General features: G+C 42.4%; 1 protein-coding gene across 1 annotated transcript in view; it reads left to right on the top strand.

Moving 5' to 3' along the window:
• Window positions 1–5,390: 5,390 nt before the first annotated feature.
• The window catches only part of GPC1 (glypican 1), a gene marked incomplete at its 5' end in the record, with an annotated part of 59,369 nt that continues 42,034 nt past the window's right edge, over window positions 5,391–22,725 (top strand). Inside the window, one exon of the mRNA XM_026649883.1 lies at window positions 5,391–5,807. Coding sequence (XP_026505668.1) covers window positions 5,391–5,807 — 417 coding nt within the window. The remainder of the gene's footprint in view (window positions 5,808–22,725) is intronic.

The following is a 22,725-nucleotide window of genomic DNA, read 5'->3' as shown; positions in this document are numbered from 1 at the left end:
GGCTTGGCAACCCTAATTTTAAACAGCTTCCAGAGAATCACAAGGCCTGAGACAGTAGACCCAGGCCTGCCCAGCCTCCCCTCAGGAGTGATAGCTTCCCTCCATCAGCCTCTCTTGAGATAAGGGCAAACAAAGGAGAAATTAGGATCTTTCAGCGGGAGATTGCCGCAAGAAGAAGGAAGTAGCTGAATTGCTATTCATCTTGATAAGCAATTCAAGGTGAGTGTATTTGATAAACTATGTGTTAGGACAACCAGGGCTTAAAGCACTTTCACTACTCATTAAAATGAGATCTTCAGCTAAGCACTTGCTAATGGGTTCAGCATCTGATTTTTCTCCATGTCAAGGACCCTCCATTACAAGGCACTTTTACAGATGGCTTGGAGGACTGCAAGGGCTCTTTAGCAGCATGTTGGCTGCACACATGCATGGAGAGGATATCTTTCAAGAAAGGAATAGATTTTAATCTGGTGAGCTGAACCAGGGTATTATATTAATAATTTTTTTTAAAAAGAGGCATCTGGTGCTACTGCAGTTTAAATATTAAATGAGGATAATGGCCTGGAGTTATTTCGCCTTCCTCTGCAGCTTGGGCCACGGCCACTTGCAAGTTTAAATTAATATAAATGGTGGATTCCCTGTAACTCGAAGTCTTTAAATCATGATTCAAGGACTTCAATAACTCAGCCAGAAGTTAGGGTGTATTACAGGAGTGGGTGGGTGAGGTTCTGTGGCCTGCCATGTGCAGGAGGTTAGACTAGATAATCATTATGGTCCCTTCTGGCCTTAAAGTTCATGAGTCTCATAGTCTCTAGAGAAATTTAAGTCATATAAAATTAGGCTGAAAATTTTAAGTAGTGGGAGTAATTCTGTTTTGGGTGCCCAGCTTGAGACATTAAGGCTTGTTTTTCAGATGTGCCGAGTATCCCAGTTTGTCAGTGGGAGCTGCGGATGCTTAGTGCCTCTGGATAAAATCAGGCTTTGAGTGTCTCACGTGGTGCCCCCAGACAGTGAGTCACTCACAATCAGTAGCCAGGGTTGAAAAATGTGGTTGCTAATAAATATTTGAACATGACTGACAGACTCTACTGAGGCAAAGCCAAACATTAGAATGGCCAGATAGCTTAATTCCCTGGGAATGTCCCAGTTTTGCATGTGCGCCACAGGCAATTACATTGAAATGGTGTTGCTTTCCAGTTTCAGTATAGCTGGCTGGCTAGCTACTGCCCCGCTCGCAACCAGAACCATCAGTGTCTGATCTTAGTCTTGGCACAGCACTGCACCAGTGAATTGTTGTAGGACTCGTCCCGAAAAGGAGCCTCTGACACTCCACGGCACCTAGACTTGTGGGTTTTGGAGCTCTGCAAAATCCACTGTATGCTACAGCATCCATTTCACTGCGCGGCACAGATACAGCTGAGCTCCAAGGTTATTTTTAAAGAGGGAAAGGAGCACCAGGACTCAAAGGAGAATGAGATGGAGAGTGCACCAACACAGCCTGGGAGAGCACTTGGTGGGCAAGAGAAAGAATTAAGACCATTTGCAGCGGATCCCCATAACAAGCAATTTCATCTCAAACTTAGAGCTGCCTTCCCCCACTACTCCTTCAGAGAGACCTCCTCTCCAGATGCTGAAACCTTTCTGTACCAACCACCCATGACAATATTTTTTTTAAAAGAAAAGTATTTAAAACATCTGCCCTCCCTATCGAGGATTTAGATATCTCGAGTGCTGATAGCCAGAGATGTCTAGTGGACAGAGCACAAGATTATAACCCAGAAACGCTTGAGTTTTCATCCTATCTGCACCGCTCACTTCCTATGTGAGTTTGAGCAGGTCACACCCTCTCTGCCTCACTTTCCCCATCTGTAACATGGGGATGTTGATACTTATTTCCTTACTCATGGGGCTCAGGATGCTAAATTCATAATGTTCGTAACATTCTCAGATACTATGGTGATGAGAGTGATAGAGTGAGATTAAATACCTCCCTCAGACAGCGCCAGCCTGCACCAGCACATGCCTTAGCACTCATATTCCTTCCCCTTCATAAACGTAATTTCTCCCATCAGATGCACAGGTGAGATTTAGCACTTGTTATCTGAGGGCAGAATAAAAGTAGCAGTTGGTAGCAGTCAGGATCAGAACTTGGTACTTCATGGGCCCCAGTCTTGTTCTCTGCCCAACAGACATGCTGCTGCTCAAAACTCTAGTTATTTAAATCCTGGGAAGAGAGACCAGGTATTTTTTAAAAAAACATTCTCTCTGATTTCCTATAGCAGAACTGTCATCTTTCGGCTTGTTATCGCCACACACTCTCCTGTGCCCCGTATTTCTTTCACAGGTAGTTATTTCTAGCCAGTGCTAAGGTGCCCATTAGTCAACTACACTTCAGAGGCCTAATTACTAGAGCCCCTGAGTTCTCTGGACTTGGCAATATTTCTTCCTGTCAAAGCTACTGCACACAGAACACTAATGAATACAGGATGACCAGTGACCTCTGCATGTGTACGTTCCACCAGGGGGTTGGATTACTTTGTTAATCCACAGTTCTACAGTTGTAGGTCCCTCCTTATAAATGACTTGTGCCACATATATACTCAATTTGCACATTCTTTATAGAGAGAAATCTCCGACTGCAGTTCTCAGTTACCCATCCATCCTCATAGGTCACAGAATACACTCGTCAAACTACGGGACCTGAAGCACAACAGGGACACTTGTTAGGTAGAGAGTAGAAGTAGAAAACAAGCAGAGAGGAAGGATAGCTAGGGAATCAGCCTAATCACAAGTACCACTGCTGTACCAAAGAGAAACTTTCCATTAAAGTCACGTGGAGAGGATCAGCTAGCAGTTACGTTTTGTGTAGCGAGGGGAGGAGCGGAAGATATCACCAGGTGGTTACGGTCAAGTACCATCCTGAACAAGTGCACTCTGTGACAAATAAGGGTTCCGTCCCATTCAGGCACATTGGCACACATCACCATGCTGTGTGTGACTTGAACTTGCTATATTGTACGGGGATCTTGTTAGGGCTCCCAAGATAAGCCGTGTCCAGCCTGGACAGTAGCTGGATGAATGGGAGACTTCTAGGGGGAAAACAAGGTGATGTTGACAATTCAGGAGGTGGGAATCTTCCCTCTAGTAACCACTCAGTCACTGCTCTGGCATGGTGCTAGGAGGAGATGGTTGGTTGTGGAGGTTCAATCTTTTGAATGAAATGCAAAATTGAGGTCTGGAAATGGGAAGGGTGGTATCTCGGGTGCTCCACTTGTATTCCCAAAGGAATAATTGCAGTACACTCCGTTTGCCTACATTTTCCTGTTGCCTGAACTGGATATAGTCTTCGTTTTCTGTTTCTGGAGTGTCCTGGTGCCATTTAATGACATTTAAAGCCCCCTGCACTGAGACAGGACCAAGTAGACCTCCTAGACCATGCCTAACAGGTGTTTGTCTAACCCAGTGGTCTCCAACCTTTTTATGCCCAAAATCATTTTTTGAATTTAAGGGCAACCCAGGATCTACCCTGCCCCTTCCCTGAGGCCCCTTCCCTGAGGCCCCACCCCCGTCGCTAACTCTGCCCCACTCTCACTCACTTTCACTGGGCTGGGGCAGGAGGTTGTGGTTCATGCAGGGGTGAGGACTCTGGGCTGGGGCCGAGGGGTTCACAATGGGGGAGGGGGCTCTGGGCTGAGCCTGGGGTAGGGGATTGGGTGCAGTAGGAGGTGAGGGGTGCAAGCTCTGGGAGCGAGTTTGGGTGCAGGAGGAGGCTCCAGGCTGGGGCAGAGTGTTGGAGTGGGTTTGGGGTGCTGGCTCTGAGAGGGGGGTCAAGGCTGGAGCAGGAGGTTTGGCTGCAGGAGGGGGCTAAGGGCTGGGGCTTGGGGTGCAGGAGGGGGTTCAGGATGCAGGAGGGGGTATGGGGTGCTAGCTCTGGGAGGGGGCTCAGGGCTGGGGGTGCAGGAGGGGGTTTGGGGTGCTAACCTAATTAATGGCAGTAATGTTTTAAAAGAAATCATTAATATTGTATTCATTTTTCCCCTTAGTGGATTAAAAAATTCCTGAGGTTGGTGGTGGCTGAGATCCATTACCAAATCTTCCTAGATTCATGTATTTATAGAATGCCCTACTTCCAGTTTTGCCTATTTACCTGACAACTGTGCTAACTTAGCCTTAAATGTCTAGCCTTGCTAACTTAGCTTAAATGTGCACCCCTGCTTTCTGTGCATTACTGAAAAAAATACATAATTTTTAAAAATCTTCTGGAAGTGAATGAGAGTTTATGCAATAGTTTACTTCTTGAGGGTCAAATGCTGGTGGCTTTACTCACTTGGGTAGTCCCACTGAAGTCAACATTAAAGTTACTGCTCAGGTGAGCACATGCTTAAATGGTTTGCTAATAAGGAAGGGATTATTCATGTGCTTAAAGTTAAGTCCTAGCTTAAATATCTTGCTGTTTGAGGCCTTAATATTTAATATCCTACAAATTCTTTGAAAGAAAATACTGTCTCAGCTTTAACTGCAGAAGCACTGTGGCAGTATGGTTTGAAAGAAATATAAAATCTGTTGTCATTTGTTATTAATGAGATCACAGATAATACGGTAGTTAATTTGCGGCTTTTATCAAATACAAATGTTTTATACTGTATCAAGCACTTGTCTTGCATCTCTCAAACTATGAACAAGCATTCAGGTTTCAAGAATTGTTTGGACAATTTTTTGTGTGTGTGTTAATTCTGGTGCAGTCTCTGAAACGGGATTGTTAACTTGTGCATATGAGTTCTTGTCACGCAATGACAGCACTGAAGAGAAGCACTTAGCATCTTCAATCCTGACAGCCCTTTGTCAGACTGATTTAAACAGTGATTTACATACATTACCCAGAGCAATTAAACAGGCAGAAGTAGGATTACTGAATTTTCATTTTGCTGTAACCATTCATTGTTGCTGAAGAACTTCTGCAGGCCTAGTATGGGCACTTCCATGTGGATCCCCTTGGCCATTAACTTCTGCCCTGGCTGGATTGGTTGCATTGCTTGGCCTTGCACTAACCAAAGAGAAATGTGGCTCTGAAAGCTTAGTGGCAGAACACTGCACTCTGCACAGCAGATTTTTAGGAACATATCCAGAGCTTGCACTTGACGTTGTTTTTAGATGTTGATGGAGGGAAGGAGCAAGGTGGCAGCAGACCACTCTATGTGGAGCATATCCTGCTCTGTCCTTTTAGCAACAGCTCAAGACCTAAAATTGTGGGTAGAAGAGAAATTCAGTCAGAAGATAAGAGGAAAGGCTGACCTTGGCTCCTCTTTCTCAGCCTCCTGAGTGGTGCAACCAAGTAGGTGTCTTTAGACTGGCCTGTTAGAGATTTCTAGTTCTCCTGCTGATCTTGTCACCCTCCTCTTTTCCCTCTCTTTGCAGGTTATTTCCAGGATTTGTTGAACAAGTCAGAGAAGGCCCTCTATGACACTTTTCCTAGCACGTATGGAGAGCTGTACAGCCAGAACGTCAAGCTCTTCAAGGACTTGTACAGCGAGCTGCGGCGCTATTACCGGGGCTCCAACATCAACCTGGAAGAGGCCCTCAACGAGTTCTGGACGCGCCTGCTGGAGCGCCTCTTCAAGCTGATGAATCCCCAGTACCACATCACTGACGAGTACCTGGACTGCATGGGGAAACACTCCGAGCAGCACAAGCCCTTTGGAGAAGTTCCGAGGGACCTGAAGCTGAAGGCGACGAGAGCTTTCATCGCAGTGCGCTCCTATGTGCAGGGGCTTAGCGTGGGCAGTGATGTTGTCAGAAAGGTCTCTCAGGTAGGTCATGAGACAAATCTCCTCTGTGTCCACCCTGGCATCCTTCCCCACCTAACATTTACAGGACCCTATTTATTGTTGATGAGCACTGGGTTGTTGTGCTGTTTTTCTTAAACCTTCATCATTACTAGGCAGGCAGGGTTGTTGATAATGAACATCCTTTGCTTGTATAAACAATTGCCTGAGGGTCATCTGCCAAATAGCAAGCTGGGGCCGTTATAAACACTGACAGAGCAGGAGAATGGAGGTGCAACTCACCGCAAATCAAACTTTACATCAGTTTAACCTATGTGGCATGCTGCCGGGGAAGCTCTAGTCATCCAGATTGTCTAGCTGTTCGGTTGCTTGTATATATTCCCAGGACTTTCCTGGCAAGGATATTGCCATGCCTTTACATCACATTGTGTTATTTTCCTCCTTGGTGGTGATATGATGTAAGGCATGGAAAACTGACTTGCAAAGAACGTGCTGGGAATGCGTGCAAGAGGTGCATGTCAGTGGTGGGTGATTCTTATGTCTGTATATATAGCAGTATGTATTTATACAGTGTGTGTGTGTCTGTGTGTACAGAGAGGGTGAGTTTGTAAAGTGCATTGGGGTCTTTGGGGTTGAAGGTGCTCTACACATGTAAATTAATGCTATTGAATGTGACGTTTTTGTAGGATAAAATTGTATGCATCCTCTGGTACAAGAGGAACCTTTCAGAGCAGGAGGGAGGCTATCATACTCGGGCAAGGTATTCAGGCTTTTTACAGATGAAACCTTGAAAATCCATTTTATAAAATTATTTGCATACTTCATGTGAAGATGGCAATTGGCAGGATAAGGATCGGGGTGTGACTAAACTATGAATGCAAAAATTGAAATACCAATTAATTTCCTGGAAAGAAAATGCCTGGAAGAGGACAGCATTATTTGTTACAGCTAGTCCAGACTTGGATCTCAGAGAGACATGTTAATGTGCTAACAGTGACAAATCCTTTCATTTATCAATGCGTTACTATAAAACTGTTCAGCTACACAAAAGCCTTTGCACATCTTATTAACATCACAGTCTCGTGGCACTTACAGCAGATAAAAGAGGGAAATGGTATACGTTAAAAGAGACAGAAGTAAAATATTTTTTCATAAATCCTTTGAATTGCTGAGTGTTTCAGCTTTATGCACTCGAATCTAACTTTAGCCCTGGTTAGTGGGTCTGAGGGGATAAGGTGAGTGGCTGACAAGTTTTCTTTTTCCTTTTCCTTGTCCCTGGAGTTGCCCCATTCTCTTTTCCTTGCATAAACGCAGCCATAGCTGTTCATAAATTGATTCATTTTCAGCACCAGTGGTTTTTGAAATGGAATATCATTTTGTATTATATTGATGTATATCGGTTTTTACCCACTCTCATATGTACAATGTGGATTTTAAACTCTTAGAGTGTTTGATTCCACTGCCATGCTTCTGAGTTCTCTTAATCATTTCAGCAGCACTTTATCAAACAAGGTACAGATAAACTGTGTGAAAAATGACCATCTTTCTGATCAGCTGGTAAAAGTATGAACTTCCAGAGAAGGTAGCACTGCCTCTTCCTTCACTCTCAGTTCCTTCTCCAGATCCAAATTCCTTCTGCCTGGATGATTTGTCCTCAAAACAAAACTCATCAAACCCACTGTTTTTTAAAATATGATTATTATTATTATTATTTTATAAATAGCATCCATATGAAACTTCTAAAACTGGTCCAGTTTGCTGAACAGCTCAAAAACCTCAGCAAATCCAGCCCAAGTGTTCAGTTTGTAATTAAACCCACAAATTGGCAGGTTTCACCTGTTTCTTCAGGAATTTTCTGCATAGTTCTAGTAGCACCACTGAAGGAACAGGGAGGTGGAGACTGGACTGCTGACACGTAAGTTTTGCTTAGCAAATGTCTTGTTAGCCAGTAGTTATGTAGAGAACATACGGCCTGGTTCACCACTGCTTTTCACCTTGCATGAGCATTTACAGTGTGTTCAGTCGATGTAAAATGCAGTGTTTTGCACTCTTTGCACAGGAGTAAATGACTGCATAAGGGATAAAGCAGTGGAGAATCTGGCCCATAGAACTGTACATAATCATCAATACTTTTTGTCAGAGTATTGATGTGTTTGTTTTTTTAATAACTTGCTGACAGGGTGCAAGTTTAACCTGAAAATTATTGGATTCTTTCAATTTATTCCCAATTCCAGGTGATCTGCTGGATTCCCCATTAACCAAAGATAAAGAGCAGTTCAGATTATTGGCCTTTTAGAGTATCCCATTTAATCTGAACAAGTTTTTCAACCAGCATTTTAATTTGACAAATGTTTTATGTTGCTTTGTTTTTATGATGATAGGGATTTTTCTAGGATTAAAGGTTGAGAACAAAAACCTTTACAGCCAAGAACTTTCTTTAAAAATAATGTTTGACCTGAAATTTCATGCTTGGTCTCAAACCAGCTGTGGATGTTTTGCTCAGAAACTCTACAGAAAACCCACTGAACCAGTTTGAGTTAGACAAGTATAAACTAGGGCTGTCGCTAAATTGCAGTTAACTCATGCGATTAACTCAAAAAAAATTAATTGCAATTAATCGCAGTTAAACAATAGAATACCATTTGAAATTTATTAAATATTTTTGGATTTTTTCTACATTTTCAAATATATTGATTTCAGTTACAATGAAGAATACAAAGTGTACACTGCTCACTTTATATTATTTTTTATTACAAATATTTGCACTGTAAAAATGATAAAAGAAACAGTATTTTTCAATTCACTTCATACAAGTACTGTAGAGCAATCTCTTTATTGTGAAATTGCAACTTACAAATGTAGATTTTTTTTTTGTTCCATAACTGCACTCAAAAATAAAACAATGCAAAACTTTAGTGCCTATTTTATCCGCATTCTGCCATATATTTCATGTTATAGCAGTCTCAGATGATGACTCAGCACGTGTTGTTCATTTTAAGAATACTTTTGCTGCAGATTTGACAAAACCCAAAGAAGGTACCAGTGTGAGATTTCTAAAGATAGCTACAGCCCTCAACCCAAGGTTTAAGAATCTGAAGTGCCTTCCAAAATCTGAGAGGGACAAGATATGGAGCATGCTTTCAGAAGTCTTAAAAGAGCAACACTCCGATGCGGAAACTACAGAACCTAAACCACCAAAAAAGAAAATCAACCTTCTGCTGGTGGCATCTGACTCAGATGATAAAAATGAACATGTGTTGGTCGGCACTGCTTTGGATTGTTATCGAGCAGAGCCCGTCATCAGCATGGATGTTATAATTGAAATCAATATATTTGAAAATGTAGAAAACATCCAAAAATATTTAAATAAATGGTATTCTATTATTGTTTAACAATGCGATTAATCGCGGTTAAGTTTTTTAATCGCTTGACAGCCCTAGTGTAAACTAATATTTTTTGTACTTTTAAGAAATTGTTTTGACTTTTTTTTGCACTCAAAACAACAAAAGCTGCTGATTTCTGTTAAACTGAAGTTTTATCATGTGGCTAGTCCTCACTGAATAATCATCATTTAAGTTTGAAAAATAATTGTTAAAGAGCAGTGACGTTATAAGTGACAATAAGAGTATTCTAAGTGTGCACAATGCATAGTTTTCCTCAGTAAGGTGAACATCTAATTAGGTGATCAGTAACAACATAGTGAATAGTAATAGTAGAAAGTTTACTTGTATGTATTCTTTGAGTTGGCAGTCTCTTTTGGCCTCTGACTTGCAAGCTGCTGCACAAGAGTGGACCTGGCCCTACCTGAAATTCATTGCAAGATGGAGCCCTTAGAACGAGACCCTCTCTCTTCTTCTTGGTTTTGACTTGTTTTGTCTGCTCTTGCAATACCAGTATATATCATCTTTGTATCCTTCATCCTCATTACAGCTGTTACAAGGCCTTCTCTTAAAATGCAATGCAAACAATGCTGGGGAAAGCGAAGTGCTTTTCAGACTGGACTCTCCGAGGAGCTTTGTGATGGGAAGGAGCGAGAGAGAGACTGTCTCTGACTGCACGACAGGCAGGATTCTGTAATTTCTAATGACTGCTGCCTCCCCATTTTGCCAACGTTGCATTTCTTCTCTTGCCACCAGCTGCCAGACTTCATATCCGCCCAACACTTCAGCCAGTTCCTGTGCCATTTGTCTCCCAGCAGGCTCTGTGTGCAGCCACTCTAGCTGTGATTGAAAGGTACATGGGCAGGTTCAGCTGGGATGCAAGTGGAATAGAAGCTGCTTGCACATACCAGTGGAGATAAGAAGTCTGATGGGAGCAAGTAGCCTGTCAGAAAATGGCATAATCATTATTTCTCCTACAGTCACTGTAAATCACCCTTGGTTTTAAGGAATAATCACTGAGACAAACTTTGAACCATAGCAATGGGATCTGAAGCTTTTCATTCCTTGGTTATTGGTGCAAACATGGCTCCACCTTGATAGTGATAGAAAACTTATCATCTGTTCAGCGGCTTCTGTAAAATGATTTTGGAGGTCTCAGTCCATTGGCCAGTGGACGGCGTGTGCATGCAACATGCACAGCGGATACGCTTGTTAGCAGTGTCAGCGGATAGATGAAGGGCTTAACGGAAGTGAAGACTGGTAGTCCTCTTTCAGAGCTAGTGCATATTAATGTGCCGTGTGAAGAAGCTTTGCACTCCTGCTTCCAGCTTTATATCTGGTCTGTGGATAGAGAATTTGATTCTTCATGACTGTCAGCCAGGCACCCTTCACAAGCACTCCCTCCTTTATTGTAAGATAGGGCTTGTACAATATGAGAGAGGTCCCACTTACCACTATTAAGGCATTACAAGTATTTGAAAGCCTGGATGGTAGCTTGCATGCCAGTGAAAGGGAGAAGAAATATCTCACTTCTATCTAAGATTCTTTTCTTTCATTCTTTCATTATGGGGTTGGCAACTGCCCCAAAATAGCATTTGCTGTGACTCAGAGAGAGCTTCATTTGAACAGGTGGAAGTATTGTGTTTGGAAGACTTAGGCAAAGGCTGCCAGTTGCCGCTCAGAGGCACAACACTTGTTCCTAGTGCTTACCATTCTTGGCCTGATGATGCAGGGGAATGGGGAAATTAATTAAAAACAAATCTCAGTATGGACAAATAATGTTGATAATGTGGGGAAAAGGAAGCAAAATTAGAAAGTTAGATTTAAACAAGTAAAAGATAAACAGCTGTATGAAAAAGTGTAGAAACTAACAGCAGAGATACACAATGCAAGGAACAGGACTATTCCAGTGGGGGATGATGATTATTATTTGTATTATGGTAGTGCCTAGGAACTTCAGTCAAAGATCAGGGGCCATTGGGCTAGGTGCTTTGCAGACAGGTAATGGAAAAGACAGTCTTTCCTTCAGAAAGCTTGCAGTCTGCGTGTCGGACGGGGTGCAAGCATGCCTGTGGATGAAGTAGGATCGGGGAATAGTGTTCGGTGTCCAGAGTGGAGTTTGTGAGGGATTTTCTCATGCTGCCAAACTATAAGAGCAGTCTTTCTTTTTCCCAGCTCCCCACTGGTCATCTCCCCAGAATTCTGAGTTTCCCTGTGGAGACAGTAAAGGCAGGCTTGCCTCAATAGCTTGCATGTTGCCTGTAACCAGAAAAGTTACCAGTGAAGATGATCACTTCATTGAGCATTGGGTGGCATTGTTGCCTCTCACATTATAACATTCAAGAGAGGTCAAAATTTCATTTCCTTTGCATTGGCTGTTCTCCCATCTCGGTGTAGGATTTCTGATAACCTCACTTTTGAGACAGATCAAAATACCATCATTGTTTGTTTGTATTGCGGTAGCAATTCGAGGCCAGGGCCCCATTATGCTAGGTGCTGTCTGAATGTATAACAAAAACCAGTAAGAAACCAGAACAAGTTCTCTCCCTAAGGGATCTCTTCTCTATAACCAGCAGCACACACCTTGTCTGAGCATTGTGTCATAGCTTTGACTTGACCTTTGCGTAGGTCCCTCCTCACTGAGGTAGGTTTCTCTCCTAGTGCAGTTTTTCTATTTTCACTGTAAAGCCATCATTGTGCCATTTAGATCTGTTATTACATTTCTGTGAAACATTGTTTAAGAAATAAACCCAAGCCGCCAGCCTACATCTGCAAACTCCGAGTTCTTGTGTACCCTCTCCCAACGCATCAGCTGCCTCAAACGAGCCAGCCGTTACTTGGAGCTGTGCTGGCTGACCAGACTGCTGTGCAGCTGCTTGTTGCTTTAAATAACTGATTTTTACAGCTCCTGTAGCCACACAGGCACATCTGTGATTAGGTTCAAAATTATCTGTTACCACTCAAGAAAAAGATCTTGGAGTTACTGGAGAGAGTTCTCTGAAAACTTCTGCTTGGTTCACAGCAGCGGTCAAAAAGGCTTAAAGGATTGTTAGGATCTATTAGGGAAGGGATAGACAATAAGACAGAAAATATTATAATGCCATTATATAAATCCATGATAGGCCCACACCTTGAATGCTGTGTTCAGTTCTGGTCACCCCATCTCAAAAAAAGGATATAGTGGAACAAGGAAAGGTTCAGAGAAGGGCAACAAAGATGATCAAGGGTATGGAACAGCTTCAATACAAGGAGAAACTAAAAAGATTAGGGCTGTTCAGCTTAGAAAAGAGATGGCTAAAGGAGGACATGACAGAGGTTTATAAAATCATGAACAGTGTGGAAAAAATGGAGAGAAGTGTTATTTACCCTTTTCCACAGTGCAAAAAACGGGTCAGCCGATGAAATAAATAGGCTGCAGGTTTAATACAAACAAGAGGAAGTACTTTTACACACAATGCACAATTAACCTGTGGAACTCATTGCCAGGGGATGTTGTGAAGGCAAAAAGTGGGTTTAAAAATATGGGTTTAAAAAAGAACTAGATAAGTTCTTGGCAGGTAGGCTCATCAATGGCTATTAGCCAGAATAGTCAGAGATGCAACCCTAAACCTCTGATTGTCAGAAGCTGGAAAGGGAAGATGGGGTGGATCACTCCAGCTGCCCTGTTCTGAATGCTCTCCTACAACTCTGCTACTGGCCACTGTCAGATACAGGATAATGGGCTAGATGGACCATCACTCTGACCCCATATGGCCATTCTTATGAGTGTAAAACATGAGTACAGGCTGTACTGCTGTTCTGTCCCAAGGGTGCCTATTACATAAAGATTCCAGCAGTATTAGAGCCCTTTTGTAATCTCTACAATCAAGAACTCACTCCCCTCTTTAAAAGCTGGTGTTACACTTTCAAGAACAACTGAGGTGAAATTTTCCACAAACATTCAGGAGGGTACAGTCAGTATATAACATGGCAGCAAGTGACATTTCATTTCTCTGTCGCCTCTCTTGCAGATCCCAGCACATAAAGCCCATGCCGTTCCATTGTATTTATCTGTTGGTATTTAAAGGCAGGACTTGAATGGTTTGTATGTTCTGGGGGACAATTAGCTCTCAAGGATTGGAACCACCTCCATGATATCACCTCCGTTCCAGGCCCTGGCAGATGGCCCTCATGTGGTCTGGGTTCCTCTGGTGGACAGGCAGAGGATTGTAGTGAGATATTCAAGGTGCTTCATCTCTTGTCAGCAATGAGACCATTTGCAAAAAGTTTATGCCAAGCTTTATTTCATATTCTACAACTCCTCTCTGTGCTGTGGAAACTCCCCGCCCTGTGGGTGTTTGGCAAAGCTAAACCAAGACTGCATTGCAAGGTGATGATATGTCTGCTACACAGGAGAGCTACACGGGATTGTCCTTGGAGAGTGGATGCTGGTACCAGGCCAACCATGTCGGGGAAAGTGCCGGCTGCTCTATCCCCACCCTCTAGAAATGAGCTGTAGGATTCTGGTGGTTCTTTGCCTGCCATTTCCCAATACTGTTGGTGTTCTCTTGCCAGACACATGCCAGGAATTAGTTGTGCTGTAGCGTCTGTATTTGTTTTGACAAATTCAAACAGGATTGATTGGGGTGGGCTTACATTTCCACCCACCCCACACCGTTTTTTCATCCTATTTTTTTCACATCTCTTTTTTCACATATATTAATTTATATGGTAAACACCTAAGGACAAGAAACTGCCGGTTTTTTAAAAGGCAAAATAGCATACACATCAGTGGCGCTCGATAAATAATACAAATATCGTAGACAAACATGAACATATGTCTCACATCTTCCCCTTATGGTAGGATGTCAATGAGTTTCTTTTTCAAAAGATCTGAAATTGCACAGCTGGAGCTAACTGCATCAGATTCATAGAAAATAATAGAGAAATGCAAATGTTACATGGTTAAGTGGTTTTGATTATCTACTCCTTTTGTAGGAAGAGGTGGAATCAACAGAACTACTGTATATTCTTAAACATGGAAAGGTGGAGGAAGCTGATTGGCTGAAGTGATGGGGAGATGGAGCCAATGGTCTCCAGATGTCTGGAAAGTTAGTTCAAATTGAAACTCGTTAAGGGCCTTTTCAAAATGATGATCGTGATTCCTTGCCAACTGTTGCTACTGGGAACTGAACTTGTGATTCATTTTGCTCTATTTTAATGGCAATTAAAATAAAACCCAGTTGCTTTCTTGTACTGAACAGCATGGTGACTGGTCTGTGTTCTTCTCCTGAGCCAACATGAGTCTTCATGCTGTAGGGTGATTACACCTAATAATAATTCACCCTTTTTAACTTTAACCTGGTGGCTTTGGGATTTTTTTTTTTAAAGTTCTGGTGCAAGGAACAAGCTTGACAGCAGTAGACACCAAAGTCTTGTCTCTGTCCACAAAATAGGTATTGTCTGGGCTGCGGCAATGCAGGTTTCCGACACTATTGATGAAACTCAACATCACGATTGCCTGGAATATTGCTGAGGGGTTCTGATCTTTGAAAGATGTTTTGAAAATACAGTTCATGTCTTTTCAGTCTCTTGACTGATGTGCTGGATAATGCTTACAGCTCACTCACAATGTTCTCATGGGCTCATTACCACCTGTTTGTGTGAAGAAGATGCAAAATGATGACTCAAATGATTACACAGAGCAGCAGACTTTAAAAGGATCCTATTTGTGTGAGCCTGGCAGCTGTTTCTTCTAGAATTTTAATCTGAAAGGGTGGAAACTTTGGCTCGTTTAATGCACACCAAGCTGCTAATTACTGAATGGAAAGACTGGCATAGACTTGTACAAAGCAATGGCTGACAGTGTGCCTTCACAAGTTGGCCATCTATTCACCTTGTGAGCTTGGACGTGTCACTTTACGGCCTCGTTTTCAGAGGCGGAGAATACTCTCGGTTCCCGCTCATTTTAATGGGCGATTGGGTGCTCATTATCTTTGGGCAGAGATAAGTAGCCTGACTTTCAGTTTCCCCATTTGTATAATCTGTATAATCCCCATCTGTATAATGATACACAGCCCCTTTTGTAAAGTGCTTTGAGATCCTCGCATGAAGAGCACTAGGTAAATACTAAGTGGTGTTATAATATTGAAGCTGGATATATATTTTGAAGTGGGTAAATACTAAGTGGTGTTATAATATTGAAGCTGCCACAGCGGTAATTGCCATGTTTCAGTACCTCCAAACATGTGGCCGGTCACCTCCCTGGTGGAACGATGAACATGTGTCTGCTCTCCCCAAGTTTAGGGTAGCAGGGTGTCAAGAAAGTGGGAGAGACTTACTAACTTTTAACAAAGTCCCCAGTTTATCCATTCATTGTCCAAGGTGCTCAGCAGCTCTCCCCAGGGCCTGTTTTTGCAGTTGCTGTTCCTTCCCCTGACAACCTTGTTCTAACTGTACAGTTCAGACACATGGATTGTGGGTAATCAGAGTGGGTCTATCTGAACACCAGCCTGTGTTCTTCACCGTTTCCAGGATCACCCAGCCAGACTCATTGATTGATTGAAACGCTTACCTCCTTTCTCTGAAACATTTGCCCCTGTATGTGTTTTCTATGACTCAGAAACCCCCCAATCCTTAATGCTGTGTCACCACTTGTAACAGCTGCCTTATGGGTACACAGAACTAAGCAGAGATGGACACAGCGCTAGTAAGAGGCACTATTATTACACAGCCGTGCCAGTCTCCTGGTATACAGGAGACAACTGACCTTTGCATTGGCGCACCTTGGTTCCTCCTGTTCTCCGACTGTGGCGCACAATAGTTTAGTCTCCTGAGACCTGTAACCCTTTGGTCTGATTCTGGTTGTTGGCTCGGTGTGAAGATTGCCCTCAGAGTGTACAGGCGCTCAGACTAGATGATCTGGTGGTCCCTTCTGGCCTTAAACGCAATGACTTTGCCATGTCTGGGATGTCCTCTTGATAAAAGGGTGTTACTTTAAAGTAGGGGGCTTTTAGTCGAGGGGTTGTGATGTACGGGCACCGGCCCCTTATTTGAAGTTGATGGCCTTCTAGTGATTAAAAAAAAAATCTGTTCAAAAATTGTGCTGCACAGGAGTCATGGTAAAACCTTACGTTCCACTGTAGAGTCTCCGAGGTACAGATGCTAATAGCCTTCTCTATCCTGCTCCAAAATAGGATCACATTAGTAATCTAGAATGTAAGCATGCATGTGATCTAGAAAGCATCCCTCAAAGCCCATAGCTCCCCATCTTCCAAAGTGGGGCTTTGTTTTCAAATCCAGGCATGAGTCCAGCAGTTGCTTGTTAGACTGTGCTGGTTCTGGTCTAGGCTGAATTGGCCTTTCAGAAGTAGGTAGCCCTTCTTGGAGAAATTGGCAGAAGAGGAGGGGAAAGAAAATTAAACTAATATGAGACTGTTAGTAAAGAAATATTGTTAATTACATGTGCTATATCTATAGGTATTTAGATTCAGACTACCCTCATGGAGATAAAGGGAGCAGAACAATTAGTTGTGAGGGTGTGGGGGGGGGGGTTGGAGTGTTCACACTATCCTCATGGAGATAAGGGGAGCAGAACAATTAGTTATGGATGTCTGTGTGTGTGCGTGTATGCACCTCAGATCCATGTTGCTCCTCTGAGGACAATTCTGGCAAAGTAACCTGAGAGCTGTAGGTATCTGGCATACGCGCAATGAGTCTGGTCTTGCTGCAAGAATGTGATAAAGCTTTTAGAATGCTAGGGATGGTGCTGTTTAGTGAAAATCTCTCCTTTCTGACCATCTTTCATCTTCCTTTTGGAGGGGACAAACGCTGTCAAAAGAGATACTCCAGCATGCCAGACAGAGCTTTGCTACTTCTCTTTCTTTTTTAGAGACGACAACAAAAGGAGGAGCACTTTGAGAGGTAGGATATCACTATCAGGACTGTGCCCCTAAAGATACAGGCCAATCCCAGCAATGTAGGAAATTAGCAGAGGATCACTCTGCTCCTGATCAAGGCTGATTTTAGGATTTTGAGGGACCTTAGTGAGGGGGGGACGACAGAGTCATTTGAACCTTTTTTTTTTTTTTTTAATCTTTTCTTTTCCCCCTTTCCTCCCCACACCCTCACAGGACTAGGTAGAGATAAGACAGTGGAACAGTCACAGCCCACTGAAATAGTCACTTAGTGAATTGTGGGTTCTCTCTCACGTGTGGGTGTCCCCTGAGAATCACATTCCTCTCCTCAGTCACAGGTTCCATGGGATATTAAAGACCAGTTCTGCTTCCGCTCCACTGGTATCTCCCTCACTTTGGGCTTGATCCTGCTCCCCTTTAAGTCAGTGGGAAAACATAAGGGTAGCTCAAAGGGAGAAGGCTTGAGCCAGGGCTGTGAGGAGACTGCTTTCTTGTCTGCCTCAAGGACAGAATGTGAAGCCAGATAGAAAAAACAGCCCGGGCTACTGCTTCTGCTTCAGGTAGCAGCGCAGTGCTGTCCTTGCCCCATCTATGTAAATGGTGCGGTAAGTCCTCTCTCTGAGGATGATAGGTGCTGTGGAGCAGGACTTTAGCTGCTGTCAATAGTGTAGCTCCAATAGTGTTGTCATATAGCGTGTAGCATGGAAACTGTGGGTCATAGATACAGCAAAGTGAGGTAAGGCTGGAGGAAGTTAGTAGTACATTATAAATAGCAAAATAACAAACTTTTAAGGTCAGATCCCATGAAAAGTATGTTTTCTTTTAGCAGAGTTCCAGTAAGAGCAGCCATATGAAATAGTGAAGGGCAAGAAGGCATCTGTCTGTGGAGGCTTGCTCTGGCCAGAAGTCAATGGAGCTACGTACCAGTTAAGGATCTGGCCAAAAATCTGTAGCGTAGCCTCCATTTGCCATCAGCCAAACGAATTGTCCTCACACAAGGCCAATCTGGTAGTCTGATCACAGTTGTGAGCCAAACTGGCCTGATGTTATCCTGTATATTTATCAGCTGGCCTCATTATCCATCCAAAAATCTATCCCATCTATCCATCCATATTTCTAAGAAGCCCTACCACCTCAGTGTCCAAGCGCTGGTCTCTGTCTCAGACCAATATGATGAGTGTGTTGGGAGGTGGGGAGGGAGGAGTAGGAAAAATACTAGAGAGATTTGTGCTTACTTTACTGCTATTAAATGCCTTTAAAATGTACATAAAAGCCGCTGAAGCCTGAGGAGCCTCAGCCTGCAACAACAGAGATGCAGATTGTCATTTTCCTTTCAAGCCAGACTTCAAAAGGAAAAAGGGTTTATTTTTTTCTATTCAGAATCAGCATTTCAGAAGGGAATGTTTGTAACTTGGCTATAGATCCTCAGGCCAATGGACCAGAACCTTCTCCTGGTGAAGTCGCTGAGAGTTTTGCCATTGACTTTAACAGCAGCAGGTGTGGGCCGTTGTTTGTAACTGGCAATGGTGAGAGTGTAATCTGACTGGCATCTGGTAGCTGGAAGCTGACCATATCTGTCTCTGACTGCTACCAGCCTGTGTGTGACAGCAGGTGATGGGGCTGTGACAGGAAAGGCTATAGTCATTGTTAGATACTGATTTTCCAATGCTCGTGACTTTCTGAAAATGCATCTTTTCCCATGATTGGGCTCTGCCCAAAATTGAGTGAAAAGTATGAGGAGTGATCCAATTGCCACCGAAGTAGTTGTTCTGTTTCTTACCTATGGAGATCCTGTAATACCTTCTCATGTAGATAATGGGGTTGTTTGACACTTCTAGTCTCAGGAGTGTAGGACTGTGCTTTTTTCCCGTTGCGTGCTTCAGTATCCCCTGGGGCTCCAAGGGTGTGGATATGTGAAACCCTGACTTTGTTCTCTGGAATTTCTGATCTCCTTCACAGCAAATAGTTGTTTTTGATAAGAGATTCTGTAAATTTGACTTCTCTTTTGAAGTTTCCTTTGTTTCCATGAGCTCAGATTCCGTGTGCTTCTAATTGCCGCTCTGTACTGGAAACACTTGTATCTAAAGCTGGCAGCGTCCCCAAAAAATGACTCCACTTTTTTATTCTAGGGCCTGATCCTGTAACAATGATGTCAAATTGGATTTTTGCCATTGGCATCAGTGGGAGCACAGTGGCTATCTAGTAAGGAGGCAGATTTTTGTAGGGTCCCATTTTAATGTGTAGGACCAACATCTCTTTTGGAAGAGCTCTCATGGTCCCTTCAGTCTTCTGCTATCATTTCAGAGGGGGCAAGGTAGCTCTAGGGTGCTGCACTGCTGCCCTGACCCCTGCGGCTTGAAAAAATCCAAACAGTGTGTCTTTTTCCTGACTTCTCCCTGGCCCCTATTTGGAGGAGGAAAATTGTTTGCTTTATTCAGTATTTAGTGCGGTTTTCAGTTATTCCAACTGGAGCTGCCTCCTCTCTGTCCCAGTGGTTTGCAACAGGCTCCGAGCTTGCGGCCTTGTTGTTTTAAATGACAGCTGGTTGACTCTGATCATGGGTTTGGAACGTTCCAATAAAACCTGCATAGGTGGTTTAGTGGAAAGAGGAAAGTTAGATGTTCTTGGATGCAAGAGAAATGTATCACATTGATATCACATGGATGTTGAATAGTGGCCACTGAAGTCGTACGTGTAAATCATACATTAGGGGACACAAATGGGTGATCTGTGCTTTTTACATGCATCAAGGGGAAACAAGTGACTTTTTTCCCCCATGTTCTACAAAAATATAAACTTCCTTTTGGCAGTGAAATGAAGACTCAGAGGCCTAACCTGTTACCAGTAAGTGTGTGTACCATGAGGAGACTAGAGCTATTAGAATCCCAGGGACCCTCCCCACTAGATTACCTACTTGACGATGTCCCTTTAATTGATTACTTCTCTCAATCTACAGATAGTTTCTGTGCAATGCTCATCATTTGAAGACTTATAACTGTGCACTAAAGCATACAATCAATGAAATAACAAGGAACTCTTTTTGTCAGTTCTTTCATGAGAGTTCAAAAAAAAAATTGGATGTGCCTTCCCCCCCATTGAGAATTGTTTGCAAAACCATTAATTTTACCGTAATTGACTTAGACACAGCTCAGGAGGGGAGGGAAATGAAGGAAACAAATGCCACTTTGAATGCAGAGAATTGTGTGTTCTCGGTTTTCTGACGTATTCTCTCCAAGCGCATCTCTCCTCCCTGAAGGATCTGCTGTCTGGTTTGCAAATGCTGGTGATGAACAGTCAGACAGGGAGTCTCAGTGCATTAGTCACTTAGTGTGGCTGTATCGTGAGCGTTGCAAAATTTTGAATTCTATTTTCATACTAGATGTGACATCGAGTTTTCTAAAAGATTGTTGTCCAGGCGAGGCGCTTGCTGTGGTGGAGCGAAGTGGTTTTATCAACAAAGAATGGAGTCAACCCAGAAAGGGAAGTAGCCACAGAGGAGTACAGAGTTCATCTCTTGATATAAACCACAATTGCAGGATAATACCTGATGACAGCTTTCTTGAAATGTCAGTGCTTTTGGTGGAACAATGCATTTCACAGGGCGAGTTTCTGTTCCAGTGGATTAGCTCATTGCCACTTAAATCAAACACTGTATACCCAGCTGGAAGGTTGTTTTAATTAAAATGACATACCACACAATACTATTTTGTATACTACGCATTTTTGCCATTTTTAGCCAGGATTTATGAATAGGTTGGGGGTTGGGGGAGGGGTACTCCTATTGAAATCAATAACAAAACTGCCATTTACATAATTAAAGTGGGAGCAGGATGGGGCAGGTGATTTCTACTTAGTAGTAATTAAAATAATTATTTTAAAATTGTTCTGTTGCATTTTGTATATTTATTTCTGCATCTGATAAATTACTGAATAGTGCATTGATTCCAAGTTAAAATCTGTATTTTTCAGTAAATATTTTTACTGCTGACTTTGATTTGACTGGGATAGGTTCAGATTCTTGGGGGATAGGTCACAGCCTATTGTGAACCTATTCTTGACATCTTGGCATAGTTTCTAGGTCACAGTACTAAGAAAAGACTCCAATAGATCCCAATGGTGAAGGAGACCCATGAAGGGAGGGAGACTAAAGGCCGTTGAGGTAATTCACATGTCTGGAAATTACATCTGTGTTGGATGAGCTCTAATATTATAAGTTCTGTAGCTAAACTATTCTATGTACAAGTAGGTCTTGAAAGAAAAATTCCCAGGGCTCAATCCTGGTCCAAATGAAGTCAATGGCAAAACCCTCATAGACTTCAGTAGAATCAGGATGTGTCTCCATCAGAGGAGAACAGATAAGAACACAAGAGGAGAACACAACAAGGTCACAACAAGAATATTTGGGGATTAATTTGAAAAAAAAATGTAAATGATAAACAAATCATTATTTGACATTTGGATTGATCTTTATTTCTATGAATTATTTATTTATTCCATATCAATATCTATTTCTATCTCTGTATCTAGATATGTCTTTATCTATCTATCTATATATTTAGAGAATCTCCACCAATAAAACTTTAAAAATTTGAACAGTTTAAATCACCTCCCCAGTGTTACCCCTGGAAAATGTCTCTGATTCTCTTCGATTAAAATATAAAGACAAATATCAAATGTCTGCCAGCACGTTACTCCATACCTGCTTTCTGAGAACATGTACAAACATATTTTAATGAGAGAGGTGTCAGAGTACAGACTCTAACCCCTGCAGCAACTCCTGCCTCTAATCAAGTGGGAGGGGTGAGGCGAGAGAATGCAAGGGTGAGATGGGGAAGAATTCTTAGAGATCTTTGTTTGCATAAAGGCTTCATTGTTTCTTTTGACTGAGTTGTCGATTGACATTAGAAAAGACTTCAGAATCCTGATGACTTGTTCTCTCATGAAGTGATTCTAATGAAATTCTCATTGTAATAAAAATGGCATTGACAGGAGTGCAGCCAGGTATTTCAACAGCCTGTACTTTAGCACAGGCTGGGACAGATTAATAGTGCTCAGATAAATCAATAATTGTCATGTGCTGTCTTCATGCAGTGCTACATTATTTAAAGATGAGCAAATGATGTTTTACTTAATCTTCAGGAGTTTGCATGCTTCTGATTTTGGGCCACCTGTGATTAATAGCTGGCTTTGACTATTCATAGTTATCAGTTATTACAAATCTTAGTTGGAAACCTGGTGTTTTTCATCAGTTTTTAATTGGCACCAGATGTTTGATCAGTCAGATGTTGAATGAGAAGTTAGGTGTAATTTTTAAATGCTTTTTAGTGGTCAGGGGGTAAGAGTGAAAGAGCAAGGACATTGGAAAGGGCTTGGTTTGGGATCTTGCCTGTATGAATAAAATAACTTTTCCCCTGAAGGGAAACTAATGAAATTACAGCTATCAGAACTGAGACTTTTTTTAAAAAACTGATCCTTATGGAAATTCACAAGCAGGCTTTTCCTTAATATATCAAGACCAAAGAGTACTGTACATTTTTTATATATTATTTGAGAGAGAGTGTGTGTGAAGTTAGTGCTCCCGAGAGTTATTGACATAACAGATATAGCCCGAGCATCTTCAGAGTAAGCTTCTTAATGCAGTTCCACCAACCTGTCTAAACCCTGACC

The sequence above is a fragment of the Terrapene carolina genome, unplaced genomic scaffold (assembly GCF_002925995.2).
Source record: "Terrapene carolina triunguis isolate 2854851 unplaced genomic scaffold, T_m_triunguis-2.0 Scaffold88, whole genome shotgun sequence".
NCBI classification, from domain to species: Eukaryota; Metazoa; Chordata; order Testudines; family Emydidae; genus Terrapene; species Terrapene triunguis.
The sequence above is the reverse complement of the archived record's forward strand: the minus strand, read 5'-3'. Positions and strand labels throughout refer to the sequence as shown.